Source organism: Chelonia mydas, chromosome 1, assembly GCF_015237465.2.
Source record: "Chelonia mydas isolate rCheMyd1 chromosome 1, rCheMyd1.pri.v2, whole genome shotgun sequence".
Lineage (NCBI taxonomy): Eukaryota > Metazoa > Chordata > Testudines > Cheloniidae > Chelonia > Chelonia mydas.
In genome coordinates, this window is record NC_057849.1 from 210,483,253 (window position 1) to 210,510,029 (window position 26,777).

The 26,777-nt window shown below is 43.1% G+C and overlaps 1 protein-coding gene across 6 annotated transcripts; it reads right to left on the bottom strand.

The window, feature by feature from the left end:
- Nucleotides 1–4,248: 4,248 nt before the first annotated feature.
- Nucleotides 4,249–25,083, bottom strand: LOC102933418 (C-type lectin domain family 12 member B). Of its 6 annotated transcripts, XR_006292116.1 has the most exons (7): nt 24,577–24,827; nt 14,443–14,541; nt 13,443–13,586; nt 9,846–10,039; nt 7,569–7,687; nt 5,587–6,829; nt 4,249–4,645 (listed from the first exon to the last, which is right to left on the bottom strand). XR_006292116.1 is itself a non-coding variant. In XM_037912270.2 (6 exons), exons 1-6 carry the CDS (start codon nt 24,665–24,667, stop codon nt 6,712–6,714), a joined length of 726 nt encoding a protein of 241 aa, XP_037768198.1. In that variant the 5' UTR covers nt 24,668–25,083; the 3' UTR covers nt 4,249–6,711. The 6 variants fall into 6 exon arrangements, 5 of the variants coding, with proteins under 5 accessions (XP_037768198.1, XP_043406600.1, XP_043406651.1 ...); XM_037912270.2 differs by having other exon boundaries at nt 4,249–6,829; nt 9,885–10,039; nt 24,577–25,083; XM_043550665.1 differs by having other exon boundaries at nt 4,249–6,829.
- Between the last annotated feature and the right edge of the window lie 1,694 nt (nt 25,084–26,777).

A 26,777-nucleotide genomic window follows, 5' to 3' on the forward strand; every position in this document is an offset into this window, starting at 1 on the left:
TCTTTGAATCTGGAGATTTACTATCCCTTATGGCTTCATCCCTGATTTTGAAATGTTTTGTCTGGGTCAGATGATATGGAACCAGACACATTGACTATCTCCATTAGTGTGTCCTGAGCAATTCCTGAGATGTGCCTCACATGTTCCTAATGTTTCCTGTCATCATATGCAATTTCAGTCCCATCCTTCTTCTGTTTTCTGTCTTTCTGGTTTTTTACCTTCTGTCTCCTAAGAGCCTGGCTTAGCCAGCCAGGACAGCACTTTGCTGTAATTGATTTAGCAAGCCATAAATAATAAAGTAACATGATCCATGGGAATTTTGCTCTCTAAAATATGATGAGAATCAGGATAACCCAGTCAGATGTTTTCCTGGGCCAGGTAATTGCAGATGAGGTCAAGGAGTGTCTAAATGGGCCAAGGGCCCTAGCAATCCCTGTAGTCTTCCAGTACCCAACCAGCAACTCGGAGACAGAAGCTTTCTCTTTCCCCTTTTGTGCGTCTGTCTGCTTTTCTCTTAGGCAAATATAGGATTGGAATTTAATGACAACTTAAGATTTGCGAGCTCCCGCCCACCTAAAATAGACTTTGTTTCTTCCCCCTGCCCCTCTCTCAAGTTCAGTGGATATTATTTAAGAAACTTTTAAGGAAGAGATTTCTGTAAATTCTCTGTGTAACTTCTGTGCTTCAGCCTCTGGAGAGGTGAAAGAACTGAAGGATGGAATCTACGGTGGGATACCCCCGTGGCAGTGGAGGCACCAACTTCTAGATCACTGGCTACAGCTGCACAGCGTTTCTAGCTAGAGACAGATGTAAAAGCAGGAATCGGGCTCTGATTGCTTGGCTGGCAGCACACAGCACGCATCCTAGACTTACCATTAACATCCTCCACAGCACTCCCCTCCTCAACTCTTGCCAGGGAACTTGAGAGACTGGCGTAGACAGCTTGTTAAGGAAGAGCCCTGGCTGGGATGATTTAGTTGGGGATTGGTCCTGCTTTGAGCAGGGGGTTGGACTAGATGACCTCCTGAGGTCTCTTCCAACCCTAGTCTTCTTCTGTAAGAGCTGTGTATTTTTCCTTGGCTGAGGATAAGGAGTGGATAAAGGGAAGAAGATTGAATTGGAGTGGACATTGTCATGGGGCAACTGTGACATGATTTTGCAAACTGGGTGGGCATGCTTGTCACTGATGCATGTGGTACCTACCCATGCCCTAAATATGCATTTAGCCCAACTTTAGGCATCAACTGTTCATCTTAGGCCTAAATTATCAAAAATGTACCAATCTTTTTGTGTATAGAAAAAGCTGTGTTTTCCTCCCAGGAGCAGCCAGTCCAATACATTTTATTTGCTATTATACAGACAGAGATATTCCTAGGAGGACACTTTAACAGAACCCCTACTTCTTAGTGATAAGTCTGTAGGTTCAGAATCACTGATGGTACCATTGAAAGAAGATGAGTAACACCGAACAGGGTGCTGTTCACCCATTCTGATATCTATGAGATAGGCCTGCTCCTAAGCTTATAGGACCGTTAAGTGCTATACGAGAAAGTTTAGAGACACCATTTTGAAGAATGATTCAGGCATATCTTACACAAATATATATTTTGCTTGGGAAAGTGACAGGAAATGTGAAGTGATATAGATTTTTGTTGTTTCATAGAACCACCCATTGTAAAGTTGGAAAAGCCCTATATGATTCCATCTCATTTACCCATGCCCAATCTGAACCACTGCGCATCAGACAGAGGTTTGGAGAGGGTGCTTCATTATTTAATGTTTGTACTTCTATGGCACTTTCAGTCAGGATATTGTAGCACTATATGAAGTGACCAAGTGAAAGTAAACGTTATTTTTCATTTGGATTTGTAAAAGTCACCTGTCCAAATATCAAGGAATATCTACAAACCAAATCAAATGTATAATTTTAAATACATACTAGTATTTTCAAACGTATGGAGGACAGTGCGGTCTCTGGTGTACATGGTGTAATTGTGACACTAACAGACAGGTCAACTGGTGTGTGACCATAACAACTTAACAGGAGATATTAAAATGGTGTGACAAAGCTCTGTCCTTGCCTCCGTGGGTCCCGCGTTTCCTGGCGGATTTCGCTAGCCTCAGAGGCTCACTGTGACCCTCCACGTAACCCTTCTTTCTCTAGAGACAGGGGTCACAGTCTACTGAGCCATTTTCATCATAAGCCAGCAAGGGAGGTGAGGAGAAGTTATCTTTCCTTGCACAGTCTCTGTTGTCTCCCAGTCTCAGTGATTAATCAGGGGGCAAAGGTGTGTGTGTGGGGGTGGGAGGGGGAGCCTGGGCCCACCCTCTACTCCGGGCTCCAGCCCAGGGACCCTAATAGTATCAGCTATGGTAGCTGACCTTTTAGAAACATGACATGTACAATTCCCTGGGCTACTTCCCCCACAACAGCCCTCACTTCCTCAAGCTCCATTTCACCCTTACCTCAGGGGCTCCTTCCTTGTGCCTGATATGGTGTGTACTACTCAGCCTCTCCAACAGCACAACTTCCTTCCACAGCTCCTGATGTGCACACCCACCTGACTGACTGGGCGGCTTTTAACTAGTTTGAGCCAGCCCCTGATTGGCTTCAGGTGTCCCAATCAACCTAGCCTTCTCCCTGCCTTCTGGAAAGTTCTTAATTGGCCCCAGGTGTCTTAATTGACCTGGAGCAGCTTCTGTTTCACTTAACCTGGTACCAGGGATTTGTTTAGCCTGGAGCTAATATGTCTATCTCCCACTACTTTTCTATAAATCGGTGACACTGGGCGTGGCACTAGGTAACTCGAGGGGGTGGAAGACCATGAATGTCGAGGAAGCCCCCCTGCTCTGGGCCCAGGCTAGCCTGAACACTTCCTCCTGAAGGCTGCTGTGTTATACCTTGTGTTTGCTTTTGTTTTGTTGTATAGTTTTGCTTTATCCTTTTTGGTGATTCTTTGTAAGTGTTACACAAATAAAATTCTTATCTGCTTCAAAAAAAACCAACTACTTTTCTATAGCCATCGTGCCTTGTCCCATCACAATGGTAAACAGGGCCATTCCTCGTAGATCGTTGTCAAAGCCGTATTAAGAAGTCTTAAATCTTTAACATGTTTGCCTGTATTATTAGAGAATCAAGACTAGAAGCTAAGTGTATTTGTCTGTGTTTACCTATATCTTGTTAGAAGTTTAACCATGTGATCTAATTAGCTTGTAGATGCTAAAATCTTATTCCCGTCTGTTAATGATTAATTACTGTATTCTATTGACTCAAAAATCAAAGATGCAAGATGCTATAGGTCATAATAACATTACTTATATTGTCTTCAGCTTAATTATCTGATATAATGAATTGTTTTAGTAATTTGAATAGTTATTGCTTAATGTATTTTCTGAGAAAGGACCCATTGAATAGAGATCAAACTGTTTGCTTGCTTTCATCAAAGCCCATGTAGTGGGATTACCTGTCAGCACCCAGATTGCTTCAGATATAAAGAAAGCTTCAGGCCTGATCCTTTTTATCTCAGGTTTACTTAAACTTTGACAGAGAAGGTCTAAGCCACAAGACTGAGATCTCCAGATTTACTCTGGATTTACCCTGGAATTCTCATGGAAGAACTTGAACAAACTCTACATCTGAAATGTCTATTGGACTGTAACCTTGTAAATTGATTCCAGAAAGACTTTTACAAATCAGCAGTCTCACCATCTCTGCTATGAAACTGACCTAAGGACTTTACACACATTTGTATGTATATTGATCTCTTAACTATATATAACTCTCTTTTACTAATACATCTTAGATTTAGTTAATAAGGATTGGCTGTAAGGGTGTATTTGGGTAAGGTCAATGGTCTTTTGGGATTGGTAGAACTTTAATTATAGTGAATAAGGTTTTCGATAACCCTTCACTATATTAGCATTGGCTGTCTGGATGGGAGCCAAAGGTTGGATTGCTTAAAGGGGATTGTATTTGACTTCTCCAATGTGGTGTCACAGAAGCTGTTTTGTTACTGGCTTGCTGAATCTAATTATAGAATAAACCACCAGTTTTAGGGATTGTCTACTCTATTCCTTGCTGTTTGCCCTGAGTAAGCATTCTCAGTGTGACCCTTCCAGGCACCACAACCACAGTAATATATCTGTATAATAAAGGAACACAACTAAGTAATCAGGCAGCTGCATTCTGCACTATCTTAAGTTTGAGTGGTCTTCGAGTGTTGTCACAAGTTGAGCATATTACAGCAATCTAGTTATTATCCTTATTTCGACTTGTAAAATTGCAAAGGTTATTATGAGCATGAAATAATCCAGGACATTTTGAAATCCAGCCACAGTTTATGATTCTGATTTCCTGTAGCAATATTTGTAATGGTTTTCTATATTCTTTGTAAAGAATGGCTTTTTGTTGCTAATGTATAACTATATCTATACAATAACAAGCTGGCTGTCTGAAATAGAAGAAACTTTGTACAAGTATCAGATGAGTAAAATCACCAAGGAGAAATAGGATAAAGGCCTAGTTTACACTACAGAGTTAGGTTGACACAAGGTGGCTTACGTCAACCTAATTATGTCAGTGTCTACACTAGAATGCTGCTTCTGCTGAAGTAAGTTGCCCGCTACACCACCATAATAACTCCACCTCAACTAGAGGTGTTGTGCTTAGGTCGGTGTCGTTAGAGCAGCGCAGTGTCCATGTAGACACTGAGTTATTTACATCACCTGTTGCCTGTCAACCCTGAGTAGGGCTGACAACTGGAGCTCCCCCCACCCTGGTGCTGACAGACCGAGCTGTCACCAGGCACTAGCTGGAGCTGATCAGGCCACGCACCCGTTCCAAGTGCACTTCAACCTGAAACCTAAATTTGGAATTTAGAATGTGGGAATTTAAGACTCACCCTTCGGTGCCCCTCACTGCCAAAAATCCCAGGTGAACTCACCCATTGGCGCCAAGTGGATGTTTGGAGGCGAGAGGCCCCGACGATGGTCGCCTAGCGTCCTGCCGCGGTTGCCAAACTGTTAGGGGAATAAACAATTAGCCCTTGCTCTCACCAATTTAGGTGCTTGATTCGACTCTAGGATCCCACGAACTTCTAAATTCTGAGTCTAATCTATACATGCGTCTTTTATTAGTTAACAGAAATACAGCTCGAGCTGGGTGCCTCAGGAGAGGGACCCTGCCCCATAGAAATTGCAAGCAATTATACCCTTTACAGTTGGTAACACCGCCCTCGCCCATGTCCAAAGTCCAATCCCCCAATTTGAGTAGGTGTCTCTGCTCTTTTCCATTGGACAGTTCTGTTGCTGAGTGGACAGTCCGTTGCCGGGTGCTGGATTTGCTCTGGGAGACAGTCAGTCCTACTCCTTGCATTCTTTTTTATCTTCAGTGATAACAGGCAGTCTCAACTGGTTTTGTAGCTGCTTCTTCAGCATTCCTCTCAGGTCAGCCTGACCTCGGCCTAAGGCTTCAACTACTTCAATCACTTATTCTAAGTTAGTAACTTATGCTAAGTTATAAGAACAAACTTATTGAACATTCATATAAAATAGCATATAAGCACTTTTTTATAACAATAACTCCACCTCAACTAGAGGTGTTGTGCTAAGGTCGGTGTCGTTAGAGCAGCGCAGTGTCCATGTAGACACTGAGTTATTTACATCACCTGTTGTCTGTCAGCCCTGAGTAGGGCTGACAGCTGGAGCTCCCCCCACCCTGGTGCTGACAGCCCGAGCTGTCACCAGGCACTAGATGGAGCTGTCAGCACCCGGACCAGGGGGAGGGCTCCAGCTGTGAGCCTGGCCCCTGGCTGACAGGTTGTGCTGTCAGCACTGGAGCGGGGGGCGAGAGGGGAGGGGAGGCTGACAGTTGAGGCTGTCAGCCCCAGGGCTGCTGAACTGCAGCTGTCAGTGTCCCACAATCCCCTACCTCAGTCGGTGGAACCACTCCTAGTCAGGGCATGTCCCACCGACAGATGGGCCATAGTGTGGACGTGAACCCACCACTTTAATTACTGTGTTGGCTGTACATTGACTTCACTTAAGTTGACTTAATTTTGTAGTGTAGGCAAGCCTTTAGTTTATGGTTATCTGAGGGAAATAACTGAAGTGTGATGAAATTTAGAAAAAAATACTTTCAAGTTGGAACTCAGGATTTATTTTTAACTTTTTTGTAAAATTGAGATCTGTGATATTTTAGAATTGTCTGTCAAAGAGACAAGTCTCATCACTTCAATTACAATATTTAAACCTAGAAAAAGCTCTGGTGGATCTCCTATTCAGAAGAATTATGCCCCAGGGTCCTGGTCACAAGATATAACCCAACCCATTTTATCTCCAGTTTCTCTGGTTCCATGCTATGCCTGAAGTTCCCAGTTTCAGTCTGGCGTCTGTTACACATTTCAGAACTGCACTGATGGATTTTGTGTTCTCTCTGGTGCATGGCAGTGGTATTTTGATGCTGACAGTAGCTTATTTTTGCAAGTGACTTCCTAAGACTCTTTCCAGTTATTGTCTTGATTTTCATAACTGAACCCTAGGGTGGGGGGAAAGAAAGAAGAAGTTCTGGTGTAGCATATAATAGAATGCCGATTTCAATCCCCACTCTGAAAATTCTGAAAAAAAGTATAAAAACCTCACACGAAAACAAAATACACTGAGTATATGTCCTATCATACTGATGGAGCCAGTGTCACTTCTGGTGATGTTTCTTTATCTCAGCTGGACAGCTGCTTTCTCACAGATCCATAAGTGCATCTGTGAGCAGTCGTCTTTATGTATGGTCCTGTCATATAGGTATGCACATTGATTGTATCCACATCTGTGGTCCCTGAAATAGATGTTTTAGAAATAGATTAACATTGTTTGTGTTTAGTAATTTTGAATATTTGTTCATTATTGTATAGATCTGTGTTAATGGTGACATAAATCGTATCATAAGAGGAATGGGAACTGCCCCTTTAAGAACAGGGTGAAGGCACAGTGAGTGAGCAGCTACAGAAGCTAGTATTCACTGTGTGTTGCTGCTGCTGCTCCTGGAAAAGGACGGTGGCCTGTAGCTGGGCACTGGGGAGGTCTCTGTCTGCAAAAAGCTCCTTACGCAAAAGGTTGGAAACCTAGAGCAAACAATGGTCTCTTTAAAAAATGACTCTAGTGGTTAAGGGTGTAGCACACAGACTGTCATCCTAGAAAATGAGGCATCATTTTACTGTGTCCTGACATGTGCGTTCTATGCGTGTGTTCAGGACCCTCGTGTCTTCGCCAGTTTCCCTGGGGGGTAAATAATGCACAGCTGCCCTACAACTGGTGTGGATTACTGTCCCCTTCCTGCCAGCTCAGCTGTGCCAGCCAGTGCTCCGCATGGCCAGCGCCAAGTCTCCAGCCTTGTTTGCCCACTCCCGCCCTGCCCTGCGCAGAACAGAGATTAGCAGCTCACAAAGGCTGTTATTGCCCCTGAGCGTCTCTGTCAGAACACAGGTAGGCAGCACAGGAGAGTAAGGGGGCACCCTATGCTTCTCTCCTGCAGGGGTCCTGGAATGGGCCACAATCAGGCCCTAAATATTCATTACCATTCAGTTCTCTGTGCTGAAAAAACTGAGCCGTCCTCCCAATGCCAGCCGTTCCCTTCAGATTTACATGATAATCCAAACCAGTAATAGACTCTAGTCTCTCTCAGAGGTACATGGTTCTGTGAGGAAATCACAACAACATTACTTAAATAAAGAACTCAAATTCTTACCTTTCAAAAAAACCCACTAATGTATATCAGTGATGGGAGAGAACTCCCAGCCAAAGCTATGGCGTCCACCCTTCCTGATGTGATGATATAGCCTGGATTTGTATTACAGGACTGTTCAAGTGTCTCAGATTATTGAAATGTTGCAGGACAGATATAAAAGTCACCATTGAAGCACAAGGAGTCAGATTTTTAAAAGGCATTTATGCAGATAGGCACCTAGTGGGATTTTTCTAAAGTGCCTAACACCCATTAAAATCAATGGGAGATAGATGCCTGGGTGCTTTAGAAAATCTCATTAGGTGTCTGTCTACATCTTTAGGTGCATAAACACCTTTACAAATCTGCCCTAACGGCCACATTTTTAAAGGTATTTAGGCATAACTATGCTCAGCTTTGCAACACCTAACTAATTTAGGAGCCTAATCCTCATTTTCAAAAGTGACTTGGGCACTTCGGAGCCTAAATGTGTGAGATATCGTTTCCTAATCAGTTAAGCATTGCAAAGTTGAGCACATAAGTGGCTAAATACCTTTAAATATGTGGGCCTAAATGCCTTTGGTAATCTCGGAATAAAAGAATATTTGAGCTAAATGCAAAGATGGAAAATTTCTATGAACTCATGTCTTAATCTTTTAGAAATATGACAGATTCTGACATATGATACAACATATAATAGTTGGGAAAACTGACAAGAAATATTTATGGTAAATATTATTTCTAGTTTCAAAAAACGACAGAAATTAGAGTTAGAAAAGCTGCTACCTTGTCCACGCACCAATGCAAGGTGGATTTCTTTATTTTGTAATTTAGAAAATGCTTCCCATACAAAGTCTCTGAATTCATGTGTTCCAGTTAGTAGAACATGTGACTTTTAAACAAAAAGTCAAAAACAATAGAACTCCATGCCCAATCCAGTTATAAACTTTAGACCAAACAACTGAACTCCAATTCCAATAAGCAACAGCCTGAAGAAAGGCATGGGATCAGCTCTATGCCCTAAAGATCCACAAATTATGGTTTTTTTTGTAGCAGCACAGGAAGTGAATTCCAGACTCCAGGTTCCTCCACTAGAATGCCCAGGCATTTGAACTTAGCATCCCCAGGCATTTGAACTTAGCAATGGTTAATTCTACCTACTCAGCTGGCCTCAATTGCTTTGTGACAGTCCATGGCAGAAGAAGTTAGCTACCAGGGAGCTTGGACAAAACCCACATAGGGCTTTAGACAGCAAATCCGAATCATCCCTTGCATTGCATATGGCAGCTAGGAGTACAGCTGTTTCTGGAAGTTGTCTGAGCAATAACAGAGCTTTGGTGGACTTCTGCTGTTGATTCTGCCTTGCTGCTCCTCAGTGCATCTTGTCTTTATCCCACGCTCCCAGCTCTCAACCTATGCTTGGCTCCCGGCCCTGATTTACTGTCTTCGGCTTAAACAATTGCTGACCTCAGTGAAAGACCGTGGCCCAACCTGACCCAGACTCTCGCCTCACCCACTCAATCTGGTAACAGTATCTGACTGTGTGCTTTTGAGCTGGCCTGGCCCCGGATTGATCTCTGACCTTCAGCCCCAGTATTGAGCAGCTCACTGCAGGCCCACAGGCCACCCATGACTTGGCCTGACAATAGGGGCCTAATTCCCAATTGTCCTGTGCCTTCTGTTGTCATTTACATGGGTGTAAACATCTACCAGATCAGATTGCTAACATTTTATGTTGACTTTACCACAGTGTAAATGAAGAAGTGAATCCTGCTCTCTCTCTGCCCATCTGATGTGGAAGTGTGGAAATCCTGCCCTTGAACCCCTCCAGCAGCCAGAAGAGCAGGACAAGTGTTATCTGCATAGAACTGATCAACCTACTCCTTAGGGCACCCAGAAGGCAGTGCCCTGTGTGGAAAACCCATTGTTCATAACCACAGCAGGATCTGAGAGACTCACATCTACTCTTTGCTTTAAAAATATCCTATGGTGGTAAGTTCCACAAGCTATTTATCCAGTGTCTGACAAAGGCACTGTGCTCTGCAATGTACCACACCCTGTAGATAGGAGGCAACAGAGTTATAGTAACCAAACTGCATTTTCTATCTTGGGTGGCTTATGAGAAATTTACATCCAGATAAAATAAAAGAGGCTGGGGTAGGAGCTCTACCAGCTTCTCCTTGTCTTGTAGCATGAGAAGGGTGGAATTCTTTAAGGAACAGAACTCTCGACTCTGCTTCCAGGACCTTTTCTCTCTTGAAATGTAGAAGCAGGTGTCACCTCCCATCCATTGCCAGTTTGCAGGGCAGAGTGTACAATTTGGTCCTAAAAAAGAGAGAGAAATTGTCTTTGTTTCTCCTCCTAAGCAGCTCAATTTAGAATACAAGGGCTACTGCCATTGACTTGAATGATGCACATAGAAGTTGCAGAGCTGTCATGTATATGGCACTGATCCTCCGTGGGCCAAGCCCGGGATTATCACTAGACTGTGTGAAATGATCTGCTGAGTCTCAGTTCTTTTAAAGTATGATACGATCTCCATTGAGAAGGGCTGGATTTTGCATTGCTGAAGAGGTAAAAACTGTGTTGAACCCAGCAGCAGAGAACGTTGTTATATCAGGAGTCACCAGATCGAGCTTCTACACATAGTCTTACAAGTTCTGCTCCTCAGCATGAGAGCAGTGTGCAGTCTCTGAAGAGATGCTGTATTGTTGTTAGGTTTGTGATTCAGGTTCTTTTTTATAAAGCTGTTACAAGCAGCAAGAGAATTTGCTCTTTCCCTTAATCTTTGTAACTACAGTTTATTTCTGGGGCAGAGTTGCCTGCTGGGACCCAGACATTAATGTGTGGGCTGAGATTCCTGAAAGCAAGGATTGCCTGTATGCTGTTTGTGACCACCTCTGTTCCAGGTGTACCTAGTGTAAAGAAACCACTTGCACTAAGAATACCCAGACTCCTCATGATTAATTTCTCTTCCAATGGAAAACTGACCCTACCAGGCCCTGAAATCTGCTGTGACTCAGCAAAGAGGCCACTTTTTTTTTTAGTGAACAATCTTGCAGTGGCCAGAGAATGAGAATGGGGATGGAGACGGTATGAACTACCAGGAACAAGACTTTTTCCATCTTAATTGATAACATTATTATGAATCTGAATGTCCTTTATGTAAGGCCCTTTTAGACCACTCTGACAACATAATGGTGCTTTAAAGGGAGTGTAAATGGCTCCCATAGCAGTGTAAAGGAGAATCTGCTCCTATACTATCTTTAAAGGATAGTTCATACATAACATACCTAAGGCTAAATCACAAAAGCAAGGTGGTTAAAAGTCAGGGCATCTAACAGGGCATATCCTCTACTCCAGTGGTTCTCAAACTTTTTTTTTCACAGACCACTTGAAATTTGCAGAGGCTCCACTAATTAGGTGAGTGGCCCTTTATTCTCTTGTGTGTGGCCGCCCAGGCGCACACCTTAGAGGGAACTATCTGTGGACCACCTGAATGGAGCTCGCAGACCACTGGTGGTCCACAGACCACAGTTTGAGAACCTCTGCTCTATGCCTCAACCTAGGAACACACACCACTACTAGAGCAACCACCATGCAATGCAGAATACACACTGTCATCTGAACTCTGCCCCAGTGGGGACACCAGACTTACAGAATAGCCCTCCCAAAATCTCTATACCCACAAACAGACCTGACTTTCCAAAAGCACTGTCCCAGTTATTCCCTCTGCACAGTTCTGGAAAAACCACACTAACTCAATGTTCACAAAAGGGCTGTTCCACAGAAATCCTTCTCTTTATGAAAGTAGCGTCTGCTTTGCTGAAGACCTTCCTCCCATAGATGATGCTAGATTAGAAAAGCCCATTCATGCTCTGTGTTAGGTTCCAGTTTCAGAGAGAGGGGACATTACTGGAGGCATGTGATAATTTCTTGCTCTTCCAATATGATCCAAACTAGTGCTGGTGAAAATGAAACTCCATTGTCCTTTTCAAAAACAAAATGTGTTCATGTTTTCCACTGGTGAACCATTGTGCTTAAGGATCTATTTATAAAATGATTATCAATCCCTCTTCCCCAGTCTCAGACCACTGGTAGCCTTAGGCACTAGAGCCAGGGTCAGAAATAAATCATTTTTCCCATCTCCCCGAGATTCTGGGCATCACAATGAAAGACTCTGATGATCTTTCCAGCTCTGCTTATTTTTCTAGTATTTTGCAAGCAACTCGTGTACTCCACCCTTGAGGTTCCATAGTGAATTCACGTTAGAAGCCAATCAATATTGCTCCTTAATTAGCCAAAGAGGGCAGCGCAAAGTAGAGCTAACCAAACCATTTTTTTAGATTAGGGTCTGAACAAAAATATCTGAAAAAAATGGTAAGTTTCCAATCAGAGGTGGGTTTTTTTCATTTTCTAGCTGAAATGAAAAATTGAAAAAAATTTCCTTGATGTTATATGAAACCACATTTAAAAATGAAACAACTCATTTAGAAATGGAATGTTGTTAGTTTAGAAAAATATCAACTCAATGGAAAAAATTTGCTAAAGAGTCAGTTTGGGGTTGAACAAAATGTTTCCTTCATCCCACAATGTTTTGTTTCCAGACATTTTTAAAGGACTAGATTGAGAAAATGGCCAGAGGAGGAGGCCCTCTTAGAACCCTTACCTCGGCAGGTAGGACATTCATTTGGAGGGGATATTTGGGTTTCCTTCGCCGATGCATTGATATGAACCTCTATCTCCTCTATCCCAGGGGAGTGAGCTAGAGGCTATTCTTGGATGAGTTTCTCTTAGTCTATTTTGTGGAAGCCATTCCACTTTGTATAAATAATTAAAAAATATTTGGAGCAGGGACTTAAACTACATCATCACAGGTGGGGGCCCTAGCACCTAAACTGTAATCATTCTCCCAGTCATGCTCTGCTTTTGTGAATCACTCTGCTTTTGTGAATGGCACCTAAATTCTTGTGTTTATCTAGCCTGAATTTTTTATTTTAATTTTTTTTTGCCAAAACAATTTGGGAAATACCTGTCCAGTCTTCTTATACTTTCTGGACAGATATAAATAAATAAAAATACACTTTTTTATTTGACTTTTTAATTTTTTTCCTTATTTTTTAATTTGTCTGACTTCAACCTAAGTTGACGAGTAATTTGGACACCCCTTTGATGATTTACTATTAGAAAAAAAAAAAAAGTTGCCCAGCTCTATTGCTGAGTGATATAAAGCATTCCTGCTTCTCCAGACTCTGAACATGCTACTTCTTTCACACTTCATGACCCAGTCTTAGAGGAACTGAATGAAAGTTGATCCTTAATCTTCCAAGCTGTTATACAGACCACTAAGCAACATCACTAGTGGACAGTTACCATCTGATACTGTTTTATGGCCCATGTGAAATCAGTCGGATAGTACCAGTTCAGTTACTAGGAGGAAGGTGTCAGCATCACAAAAGCACAGTAATAACTGGCATTAATTATTTGCTTTCTTAGCCATTTGAACAGAGAAAACAAGTACTGAATGGCTCATGAAGGAGGAATTCCCTTGTACCTCACCTCTCTGCTAATTGCATACAGTTAGTGGTCGTCCTTTTCAGTGCAGGTATAGAGGTCATTTAATGGGGTGTAATTGGAAGAGAATAGGTGAAATTGTACAACCGTTGCCCAACCTGTATCTATTCTGGAATAAAGGACAGGATTCAATTTGCATAACAATCCTATTTACCATTATTCTTATTATTTTTTTCCCCTTTCAGACACAAGTTGTCTTTCATGTCTTGCAGCCTTTTTGAGAAACGTGTTTGAAGAGTTTCCTGGTTTTGCTTGAGGTTTCCAATCTGTTTCTGGAAGTCACTGGAAACCTGAAAAACTGAAATTCACAAAAAGCATTTTGTATTCTCATAATTTACGAATCAAAATTATTCCTGTCTTTGTCCTCTTTTAATTTTTGTATCCGGGGGTAGCCGTATTAGTCTGTATCCACAAAAACAACAAGGAGTCTGGTGCCAGTCATCTGTTTTTTAAAATTTTTGGTTATTCTATTCGTCCAGTTTAAATTTTGTGCCTGGTTTTGGGTAGTAACCCTTAGTATTGGCATTACAGGTTTAGTGTAATTTTTCTATTTTAAAATAAATTTTAAATAAAATGAGCTGGCTTTTTAATGAGATACAGAGCCTTTCACCTTTTTGTCACCAATTGATATCCAGCACAGGTCAGTAGTAACTGAAAAACATCCCCACCTTATAAGTGTTCAGTGTGAAATGAATTAGTGGATGTCATCCAGTTCCTAATGGGACAGGTTTCCATATCACAAAAAACAGCATCATAACTGGATGTCACAGAAAGGCTTCCCTTTGGCAATTTAAGTAGAGAGGTTAAGGAGTGAATGGGCTACAGAAATTGTCACTTGCAGCAATAACACTACTCTGGAGCTCAACCAAGGTAAAGTACATTAATGGGTGATAAGAAAAGGAGGACTTGTGGCACCTTAGAGACTAACAAATTTATTTGAGCATAAGCTTTCATGAGCTACAGCTGAAACACGGCTGCTACTCTGAAATCTGTCATTAATGGGTGATAGTGTGTCTGGAAAGCTTGCATTACCACTGCTCATGCTGTACCTGTGCGATGGTTAAATCAACAACTTCAGACGACAGGGGATGGATAGAAAACTAGCATCTTTTACCTGTATCAAATTCACCAAATAAAAAAGTATTGATACTTACACACAATCCCCAGGGCTAATAGCCCTACCAGCAATGCCAAGCACAATGTGAGGAAAGTCAGGGCAGCCAGACGCCATGTGGGGGATGAAGTGGGGTGCCCTGCAGAAACAGCAGAAAAAAGTCCAGACCAGTAATATATATAATTGGTGCTTTAGTGGGGCCAATTTCACAATGCTGAAAACAATTATAAACCAAATCCAAACCAGCTGGGAGGAAGAATTTTATCAGAAAAAATTGAATGATAATTGGGAATCTTTAAACAACATCTTACTAGATGTCCCCAATGCCATAAGCCCACAATTGAGGAAAAGGCTGTGCAAAGTTTAAAAAAACCCCTAGTTTAGAGTAGAATTAAAGGCAGCTGTAAAAAATAATAATAATTAAATACATAGCAAATGGAATAAAGGGGAATTGATAGTAATTAATATAAATCAGAATTTACCAATTGTAGAAAACTGATAAGGGAAGTCAAAGGACACAGGGAGATATCTAGGGCAGCAGAAATAAGAACAATAAGAAGGAGTTTTTAAAAATATATTAGGAACAAAAAGAATCCTGACAATGGTATTGGTCCATTGATAGATGGATATGATAGAATTATCAATAATAATGCAAAAAAGGCAGACATGCTAATATATATTTCTGTGCTGTATTTGGGGGGAAAACAGATGATGCCGTCTCATCATATGGTGAGTACACTCTTTCCCTTTCCACTTGTATCTCTGGAGAATGTTAAACAGAAACTGGTGTGACTGCTGATGGAATACTATGTCCAGTTCTGGTGCTCACAGTTCAAGAAGAATGTTGATAAATTGGAGAGGGTTCAGAGAAGAGCCATGAGAATGATTAAAGGATTAGAAAACATGTCTTATCGTTATAGACTCAAGGAGCAAAATCTCTTTATCTTAACTAAGGGGTGACTTGATTATAATCTATAAGTACCTCCATGGGGAACACGTATTTAATAATGGACTCTTTAATCTTTCAGAGAGAGGTATAACATGATCCAATGCCTGAAAGTTGAAGCTAGACAAATTCAGACTGGGAATAAAGTGTAAATTTTTAATGGTGAGAGTAATTAACTGTTGGAACAATTTACCCAGGGGTGTGGTGGATACTCCATCACTGACAATTTTTAAGTGAAGATTGGATGTTTTTCCAAAGCCATGTCTACACTAGCGAGCTTGCGTCTGTGCCGATGCAGCTGCGCCGTTGAAAGATTGCTCGTGTAGCTGCTCTATGCCAAGGGGAGAGTGCTCTCCTGTCAACTTAATAAAAACACCTCCATCAGTGGTGGTAACTATGTCCGTGGGAGAATCTCTCCCGCTGACATAGCACTGTGCACACTACCACTTATGCTGGCAAAACTTATGTTGCTTAGGGGGTGTTTTTTTCACACCCCTGAACGACATAAGTCATAGCGTAGACATGGCCTAAAAGATTTGTTCTAGTAATTATTTTTGGAAAGTTCTATGGCCTGTGCTATGTAAGAGGTCAGACTAGATGTTCATAATGGTCCTATCTGGCCTTGGAATCTATGAAAACTAATAATGAATTCAGTGACTAAAAGCTCTGCATTCTTGAAATGCTTTATTTTGCTGCTTTGTTCTTCTTCCTTCCTTCCTTCCTTCCTTCCTTCTTGGTTCCCACATACCCACAAAGACACTGAGCCACCTTCTGATAGGGCAGATTCAGAAATGGTGAAAGGTCTGCTTGGAAAGGGCTGCAGCTACACAAGTTTCCAACAGACTCTCTTCCACTGCAGGGGCTACAGATGGTCAGCACAGACCCTTGTTGGCCTTTACACAGGGCTTCCCCTGCAGAAGCCTAACCTGATCCTGTATTGTTCTTCTGCCATTGTACCCTATCTGATAAAACTTATCCCATGACTTCTTTCTGCCAGAGAGACCTGCCTCCTCTGCAGTTTCTTCCCCCAACTGAGCTCCCTCAGTCTACTTTTAAAGCCTAGCTAGCTCTGCCTCTTCTGGGCAGGAGACAATTAGTTAATCACTCCCAGGTGTGGAGCTGACTAACTAGGGTTCTTTCCCTTACTTTACAGAGGATGGAGATGCTCTGGCACCGACTCAACACCCTAAGCCAGCCCCCAGGTATCCTGGCCTGACTCCAGAAGAAAATTTTGGCTGAAGCTGCACTGGGTCTCTGTGGGGGTCCTGAGTCTCCTCCTGGGACAGGGTGGACAGGACCTGCCCTGCCTTCGCAGTAAGGTCTATGTCTACCACCTTCAGGCCCTGCAGAGACTCCTTTATGGTGCAGGTACTCCAGTGTAGAGTTTTCTGGTGCACGCCTTCCTCCACCATCTCTGAGGGCTCTGATACAAACTTCAGCTCTTCTACCTCCATCTGAGGGGTCTTCTGCAAGACCTGTCTGAGTTGCCGGTCTTCTACTGGAACATCCTCAGGACCTGGAAGCTGGACTTGATGACCAGGTCCATGGTGGCCGCCAAGAGGGAGGACCTCTTTGCAGAGCCTCTGCTACACAACCCCCAGCTCAGTGTGCAGGTGGCGGAGTCCCCCTTGGTGAGCCAGAAGTTGGTCCTGACAGGTATCACCAGAATCGGGGAGACCTCCTGGAGTAAAACAATTGGACCCCTGTCGCTTGGCCAGCACATGGGGCTCTCCATCCCTCAAGTTCAACGGTGTATAAGAGCAGCCATACAAAGTCAGTCCAAAGGTCCATCTAGCCCAGTATCCTGTCTTCCAACAGTGGCAATGCCAGCAGCCCCAGAGGGAATGAACAGAACAGGTAATCATCAAGTGATCCATCCCCTGCTGCCCATTCCCAGCTTCTGGCAAACAGAGGCTAGGGACACTATCCCTGACCATCCTGGATAATAGTCTTTGATGGACCTATGCTCCATGAATTTATCTAGTTCTTGTTTTAACCCTGTTATAGTCTTGGCCTTCACAAAATCCCCTGGCAAAGAGTTCCACAGGTTAACTGTGCATTGCGTGAAGAAATACTTCCTTTTGTATACTCCAGGAGGTGAGGGCAGCCTTACTGCCTGTCTCTCAGGCCTTCCTCGAGTGGGTTCTTCAGGAGGGTTCTCCCTGCCTGCCCTTCCCCCCAGCTCTCTGCACCTCTCCATCAGGCCCCTGTCCTGTGAGCCTCCCCCCGACCACTCCCTCCTCACCAGATGAGCTGGCTGCACAACTTGCAACAGGTCCATCTCTGAACTGTTGCATTGCCCTCCTCAAAAGATGCTGCAAAGAATCCGGCTACAATCAATGTGTGTCCAGAGAGCACTGAGAAACCTGTGTGCCTTCTTACAACACGTTCCTGAGGGCAGACTATTATGTCTTCTTCTGAAATCTTTGACACTGGTCAGTGTCAGAAACAGGATTTCTTTCTTTTTCTTTGCCTGTCAGCCCAGGTTCTGGGCACTTTTGAATACTTAAATGGCCCAGATCCTTAACTCTGCTGTGACCCCTATGCACAGCACCTCTGGGACACTGTGGCATAGCTGGCACAGGAGGGTCACACCAGTGTAATAGCTCTGATGCTAACTTCCTTCCCTATGGCTGGTGTAAAGCGGTGGCTCCAGAAAAGAAGACACCACTGGGGTTTCCCTGAACTGGTGATCCCCAACTGCTCCTCCTCCAATGACCATTTATGGTCACGAGCACCTGCAGCAAAGTTGGAGCAGCCTTCAGACTGCTCTAATTGATGCCAGAGGACTGGCTTAGAGCACAATTGGCCCAGGATTGGGGATAGGACAAAGATGGTTTACAGACATTCTTGCACATTCCCCTCCTGAATCATGCTGTGTGCTCCTCTGCCTGAACCAGGAATCAGGGCCTGTAACACACTGATGCCGTCTGGTGATTGCTACTTTCCTAAAAATGACAAAAGTGCTAAATAATCTGGCATTTATCTGAATGTAAAGGCAAAATAACCTACACCTTCCCTACCGAGGTACAGCCCCAAGCTGGAGCCTGACAGCATCACATGTGGTCTCTGACAGATAAGGAAAAAAGGAAGTGGTTTCAGTTTGATTCACTCTGGATCTGAGGTTTCCCTAGCTGAATGCAAGCCCTTCTGCAGAGATCAGCCCGGGGCTCTGAGGTCCAAACTGGTTAGGGAGCCAGAGCAAACAAAAGTTCTGTCTGGAGAGTTTTGTATTTAACTAATCTCTCATTCATTGTTTCAGAAAAAGGCTCCGTGAAACAGAGTTTGTGTTTTGAGCCTTTTTTTTTTTCTTCTTGCATTTACAAATATTCCCATAGTCTCTTTTTTAAAAGGACCTTTGACTATTTAAAGTATTTCCCTCTTCTCTGGCTCTGTTCACCCTCTTGCATGGAGACATCACAAACGCTCTATACTGTGAAAGTGAGTTATCATTTGTCACCAAATGTTACAACCTCCCGTGAGAAGAAAGCAGGTCAAAAATGAAAGAGAACTAAGATTCTATTTCCCCCATAGACCAGAGTTTGACAACTATAAAATCCTAATCTAGGGAAACATCCTGCCATTGTTGATTCTGCCAAAATCCCCATGGATGGCACAATATGTCCTCTAGACTCTCAAACTCTACTCTAGAACCTGATCCCACAAACACTACCATGCACACTGGTCACTCCCATGGGTAGTCCCATTCAAGTCAATAGGATTACTCATGGTAGAAAGTGCTCTCAGCAGTTAGTGTTTGCAGGGGTCCTTACATTATACAAATATTCAGGGGAGGGACAACATCTCCCTCCATGCTTTGAACTGCACAGTGCATGCTTCTGCGCTTCTGTTAATTAATAATGACAATAAAACAAAAGGAGAAAATCACCACTGGTGTAACTCTACTGACAGTAATGGATTTAGAGGAGTGAATTTGGCCCATTCTGCCTAAGATTAGGTTGACAGTACTTCCCAGTCCAGCTAATTTAAGCACAATAACCAAAAAAGCTCCTTAGAGATTGTACCTTTTTCCTCAGGAGCGGCAGGTTTTGGGATATTTTCCAGTGCATAAGGTTTATTAAATTCCAGATCCGCATATGTTATTTCCTCTGTCATAGCTGGTGAAGAGGGAAGCTTATATTTCAAGTCAAAAAGTTAAGGCACATTCAAGGTTCTGCAGGAGGTGAGCGAGGAACAATATCTGTCATTTTAGAGAGGGCTCCTTTTTAATGCATTGGTAGATACAAATGATGCAACCCGGATGTCAGAGCAGAGTGGCCCAGAACTTCCTATGACAGGATGTTACAAAAGAGAAATGTTCCCTTTTAACTGAGGAACAGTCCCCCTCTCTTTCTTCCTCTGCCTCCCTTCTCACCCATCTACCCACCACTTATTTCTCTTTGCAACATCTGTCTGTGTAAATTCTGTGCTTTGGTTTTTAAAGAGGCAACTTGTTTCTGCAGAACTGCAGGGTCAGGATTCATATGTGGGGGTGAATACAGGATTTTCACAGCATTATGGTCATGTTCTGTTATGACCAGATGCATGTCGTAGGGGTTAGCACTCTGAACAGTCCAGCAGCAGGCTTGGGATCAATTCTCAGTCCTTGTCGCTTGCCACAGGGTGCTGAGAGTGCTCCAGAGACTAGGTTCAGTCCCCAGGAGTTAGAGTTCAATGTGACCATGCAGAAGCCCAAGTCCAGGTACTTGGGCCCAGATCCTTGGCTGGTATAAATCAGTGTATTGATAATTGATTTATAGTCCAATTTACATCATCTGGCACCTGGTTTCTACCAGCTCAGGTCAGAAAGAGCAAGGAGTGCTCCAGGGATCAGGGCCAATGCCTGGGAACCACGGCTTGTGCTCTGATATGTGAGACTTCAGCTTTATTAACGTTCCTGGAATCTTGCTTGTCTAGGCCTAAGGGGATAGTGTTTGACACAAGGAAAAGTTCAGGCAAAGGGACAGGTTTTGAGGCTGCACAAGAAGGTAAAAGGAGGATGCAACATGTGTGCTGGCTTTTGTGTCTGCTCCATAAGGGCCAGCAAAAACTGTAGACCCTGCACTCTTCTCAGTGCAGTGACTGCTCCTTTCTAGCACGCCCTGCAGTGTAAGGCTCTGAAAGGGGACAGGAAGGAGGGAAGGAACTGGCTAGCCTTGGAAGACAGTGCATGCTGCACCCTCCTAGCAGACAGAGCACCCGGTGTGTTATCTGGTGCACCAGAGAGATCCACTGTATTTCTGTAGGCCACAGGGATTCCCACTGCTCCTGACCATACAGCATTAGGGCAAGTTTTGTAACAGCCAGAGCAACTGAGACACAGAAACAGACTGCCCTGGGGAGGTGGTCAAGTACTCAGTGATACTGAGAGATTCCAGAGAGTTTGGATTAGATGTGGGAATGCAGATGTGGGACATACACCATTGTGAAATGAAACAAGGGCTACAACATGTGGATCAGGAGCAGATTGTAAATGATGTCACAATCTGAATTGCTAACAGAAATAGGACTGATTCTCATTTATAGTAGGACCACCTTACACCACTCTGGCAGTGTAAAGGATCTTTAAGTGAGTGTGGATGAAATTTACACCTACTTTAAGATGTCTTTGCACTTTCAGATTGGTGTAAACCAGCCTTAGGGTGACTGAGAATCAGGCCATAATATGGGGTTTGTTTTGTTTCTCCCTCCAATTAACTGAAACATATTATAGACATTAACATTTTCATCATCTCAGTTGTTAGTAACATAGAGAAGGAAAATTAAATTTAAATTATCCAAATGTCAACCTGTGTTCCAATAGAGCCCAATTCTACAAATGCTTTGCACAATATTATCTTTACTCAAATGAGTAGCCCAGGTGAATTAGTGATGTTCTTAAGTGTTTGCAAGTACAGGTAATTCATTTGGACTGATCAAAGAAGAAAACACTCTCTGAAATTATTTTAGTTATTAACCAAAATTCCGAGTGTCCCAACCTTTAAATTCGTGTTTAAATTAGTGTTTAAATTCGGTAGAGAATTCCATCTCTCTCGCTGCAGATAGGGGTTTTTTCCAGGCTGCACAGTTCTCTGCCTACACTTCCCAGCAAGCCAGATGACCTACACAGCCAGTGTCTGTGGTTTGTTTTGTGCTCCCTGACAGTTAATCAAAAAAAGGGAGCGTGACCTATGCTGAGGTTCCACCCAAATCAGGGGCCCCGTGACAGTCACCCTTTGTGAGCTGAGAACTCTGCCCCTCTTTTAGCTCTTGACTCACATTTACACTGCCACTCACATCCATATTTCCTCTGTCCAAGTAAGAAGAGAGTTAACCTTCTCTGAGAAAGCATCCAACAGTAATTTTCTCCAAGAGGAATTCACTCCAGCAGACATTGTGGTTTCCTTAAAGAAGTGATGCTTAAAAAATTAAGCAAGTTACAGATGAGAAAATATAGACACTATGAGATATTATGCAGGACACTGTCCAGATTCTTATACCTCACCTATCCCTGTGGTATCTGAACATCTAACAAAGTAGCTTCAGAGATGAGTTGCATTATCACTTTGGAGAATAAAAAGTAAACTATGCATAGGAGAAGAAGTTAGTTCCCTCTTTAGCACTTACCTCTTCTGCTTGTAGCACAAGCATCTTTGCTTCTCTCTCTTCCTATCAGCAACATGGCTAGTGACAGCCACTTGGGAAGAAATAGTCTGCATTGACAGACCTTTCAGAGATATAGGCCAATTCTCTTTCTGAGCACAGGTGATGCAATTAACAGAGTGGGACCAACACTGGGAGTTATCACTATACCACCAACATAAGGGTGTGGTGTTTATTTGATTTATTTTATTTATCTATCTACTTCAGGACACTTGCCCTCCAGCAGTGCCCACTACTCCAGACTTACCCCCTTCCGGGGAGGTTAACAGCAGGTTTTGGGACTCACACCTGCCTCAGTGGCCAACCACAACCCAAAGTCTAGCCCCCTTTGCCAGAGTGCCTCTGAATTTGAGTGATCACCACTATGAGGCAGCCGTTGGGGACTGTTGCAGCCAGGCATAATTTAGAGAATGTCCGAGGCTGCTATAAATTACACTAAGGAATAGGCCAGCCCCATTGACCTCAGAATCAGCACATGTGGCTTCAGCTCTCCTTTATCTCCTCCTTTCTCAGCAGCACTGAATAGAGCTTTGGCACAACTGAGGATCTGGCCCCTTCTATTTACTTTGTGGTTTTTCTCTTTACTCTCTATTGGAGGCAAAATAAACTTTGCTTTTATTGAAAATAAATATGGCTCCGCTTCTCCTCCCACAGGCACTTGTGCAAATGAGGACTAACCCCACTGAATTCAATGCAATTAGATTGCTAGAAAGACAGAAAACAGTCAAGTTCCTGGAAGTGGTTATAGTAAGTGTCAGTGGACACTGCCTTTCCTGGGCACTCCGAAGAAAAGGAAGTTCACTTTAAATGTCAGAGGAGGCTGGGTTGGGAATGAGGGAACAGAATAGACCCAAAGAGTGCAATGCCCTCCTCAAAAGATGCTTCAAAGAATCCGGCTGCAATCATTGTGTGTCCAGAGAGCACTGAAAGATCTTTGTGTCTGCTTACAACATCCTCGTGGGGCCCGATTTTGAAATCTTCCTCTAAAGTCTTCAACATCGGTCAGTATCAGAAACAGGATTTCTTTGTTTCTCTTTGTTTTTCCAGCCAAGGTTCTGGGCACTTTACAATCCTTAAATGGCCCAGATCCTTAACTGTGCTGTGACCCCTATGCATAGCACCTCTGGGACACAGCGGCATAGCCGGCCCAGGAGGATCATACCTGTGCATTTGCTCTGGTGCTAACTCCCCTCCTTATGGCTGGTGTAAAATAGTGGCTCCAGAAAAGAAGGCACAGCTGGGGCTTTCCTGAACTCAGGTGATCCCTAGCTGCTACAATGGTCATTTATGGTCACTAGCAACTGGAGCAAGTTGGAACAGCCTTCAGACTGCTCTAATTGATACCAGAGGTCTGGACTGAAGCACAGCTGGCCCAGGATCAGGAATAACACAAAGGTGGCTTAAAGCTACTTTGCACATTCCCCTCCTGAATCATGCTGTGTGCTCCTCTGCCTCAGCCAGGAGTCAGGGCCAAGAACACACTGATGCCGTCTGGTAATTGCTACTTTCAGAAAGATGGCAAAACTGCTAAATAATCTGACATGTATTTGAATGTAAAGATGAAAAAACCTTCCACCTTCCTTACCAAGCTACAGCCCACAGCTTGAGCCTGAAGGCAAAATGCTTTGTTCTCTTTGACAGTTAACTGGAAAAGGGAAGTAGTTTTCGATTTCAATCACTCTGGGTTTGCTGACTGCAAACGCTGCTGCAGAGAACAGCACGGGGGCTCTGTGGTTGAATTGGTCAGGAGGCCACAACAAACCAATTTCCTGATTTGTACATGTTTTGATTAAATAAACTCTCATTCATTGTTTTGGGAAAAGGCTCCACGAACTGGGGTTTGGCTTTTGAGGGTTTTTTCTTCCGCTTACTAATGTCACCTTGGTCTCTTTTTTAAAATGCAGCTTTGACTCTTTAAAGTGTTTCCCTCTTCTCTGGCTGTGTTCACCCCCTCACATGGAGACAGCACAAACACTCTGCTCCAGAAACGCGAGTTATAATTTGTCACCAAATGTTACAATCTCCCTTGAGAAAGACGCAACCTGGAGCAGGTCAACCATGAAAGCAAACAAAGATCTTCTCCTCCCCATGGACCAGAGTTTGAGAATTTTAAAATCCTAATCTAGGCTGCATCATGCCATGGATGATTCTGCAGAAATGATTATGAACTGATGACACAATATCTTCTCTAGCGTGTCAAACTGTTCTCTAGAGCCTGATCCCACAAACACTTATACCTGGCATACTGCTCATTCCTATGGGTAATCTATCCAAGTGAATAGGACTACTCATGGCAATAAGTATTACTCTCAGCAGTTAGTGTTTCCAGGATTGGTTCCCTATATAAGAAAATCTTCAGGGTACAGACAGCATCTCCCTCACGCTTTGAACACCAATGTGCATGCTTCCACACTTCTGTTAATTAATAATGACAATAAAACAGGACAAATTCACCACTGGTGTGACTCTACCAAGAGTAGAGTTAGAGGATCAAATTTGGCCCACTCTGCCTAAGATTAGGTTGAGAGCGCTTCCCAGCCCAGCTACTTTTAGCACAATAACTAAAAAGCCCCATAGAGATTGTACCTTTTTCCTCAGGAGCATCAGGCTTTGCGACATTTTCCAGTGCATACGATTTATTAAATTCCAGATCCGCATATGTTATTTCCTCTGTCATAGCTGGTGAAGAGGGAAGCTTATATTTCAAATCAAAAAGTTATAGCACGTTTCAGGTTCTGCAGCTTTTGAGCAAGGAGCAAGATCTGCTGTTTTAGAGGGGGCTCCTTTTTTAATGCATTTGGTAGATACAAATGACGCAACCCGGATATCAGAGCAGAGTGGCCCAGAATTTCCTCTGACAGGATGTTACAAAAGAGAAATGTTCCCCTTTGACTGAGGAACTGTCCCCCTCTCTTTCTTCCTCTACCTCCCTTCTGGCTCATCTGCCCTCCACTTATTTCTCTTTGCAAAATCTGAAGAAAACACAGCCCTTCGGCAGAGAATTCCGTCTCTCTCCCTGCAGATAGGGGTTTTTCCAGGCTGCACAGTTCTCTGCCTACACTTCCCAGCAAGCCAGATGGCCTACACAGCCAGTGTCTGTGGTTTGCTTTGTGCTCCCTGACAGTTAAGCAAAAAAAGGGGGCATGACCTATGCTGAGGTTCCACCCAAATCAGGGGCCCCTTGACAGTCACCCTTTGTGAGCTGAGAACTCTGCCCCTCTTTTAGCTCTTGACTCACATTTACACTGCCACTCACATCCATATTTCCTCTTTCCAGTAAGAGGAGAGTTAACCTTCTCTGAGAAAGCATCTAACAGTAATTTTCTCCAAGAGGAATTCACTCCAGCAGGCATTATGGTTTCCTTAAAGAAGTGAGGTTTAAAATATTCAGCAAGTTACAGATGAGAAAATATAGACAATATGAGATATTATGCAGGACACTGTCCAGGTTCTTATACCTCATCTATCCCCGAGAACCTAACAAAGTAGCTTCAGTGAGGATTTGCAACATCATCAAAACTGCAGTTTGGAGAACAAAAAGTAAACTATGTGTAGGAGAAGAAGTTAGTTCCTTCTTCAGCACTTACCTCTTCTGCTTGAAGCACAAGCATCTTTGCTTCTCTCTTCCTATCAGCAGCAAGGCTAGTGACAGCCACCTGGGAACAAAGTCTCTGGATTCAGAGCTTTCAGAGGTATAGGCCAATTCTCTTTCTGAGCACAGGTGATGCAATTAACAGAGTGGGACCAACACTGGGAGTTATCACTGTCCCACCAACATAAGGGTGTGGTGTTTATTTTATTTATTTAATTAGTTAGTTGGGTGATCATACAATAACTTTACTGACAGTCACTGGGAAAGTGAAATGATGAAGTTATTTATATACAAACAGATATTAAGATGAGGAAGTTGGAGGTACATGATACTTTAAAGTGCATGTCTGCTCCTAAGGGATGAAATCCAACTCCCTTTCCCAGGGCTGGTCTGTCTCTGCCGGGTGAACAGGACAAAAAATCAACAACTTGTTTCTATTCCTAAGGCCAAGAGCATGGCTTTAAATATCCACAGGAAGCAGGTGCATTCCGTAAGAAGATGTCTTTTTATATTCACCTTTCAAAGTAAAGCTGCGCTTTTGGAAATTTAGCCCTGTGTAGCAAAGATAAATTATAATGGACTTGCTGATTACATCTTAACCCACATCTCTCTCAGTACAGAAAAATAACACCTGAGATTTTCATGTTGATCTAGGGGGATTTAGTTACACATCTTCCATTCAAATGTGTGTCTTTAAATTCCCTAGACTGCTTTGAAAATCTCCACCAAATGGTTTTCCAGTAGAACCTTATTTTTCGGAATGACATGAGATGAAATTAAAATTTAGGCACATGAAAGGCATCATCTACCCACAAGCTAGACAGTGTGATCTGAAAATACCTGGAAAATCAGAACTGAATGAATGGAAATGAACTTTATGGTGTCAAAAGCCACATGCACACACTATGCCTTCTGGATAAACAATGAACATTGGACATACAAATGGTACTTCATACCCAGTTGGTCCAGTGCAGTTCTCCTGGGAAGACCATACTAGACAAGCCATCAGAAGTTTTATGAGTGGATTTCTTCATTCCCCCTCACTTTAAGCCAAAAAAGACAAGGATGGAAGATCAGAGACCAGAGTCTAAAAATGGCCCCCTTTTAAGACTCTGCCATGTTGTTACAGAAAAGACAGATTAAGGATGGGTATTCATTGTTGTTCTCCTCCACAATCCCCTCCTTGCTACAAAGA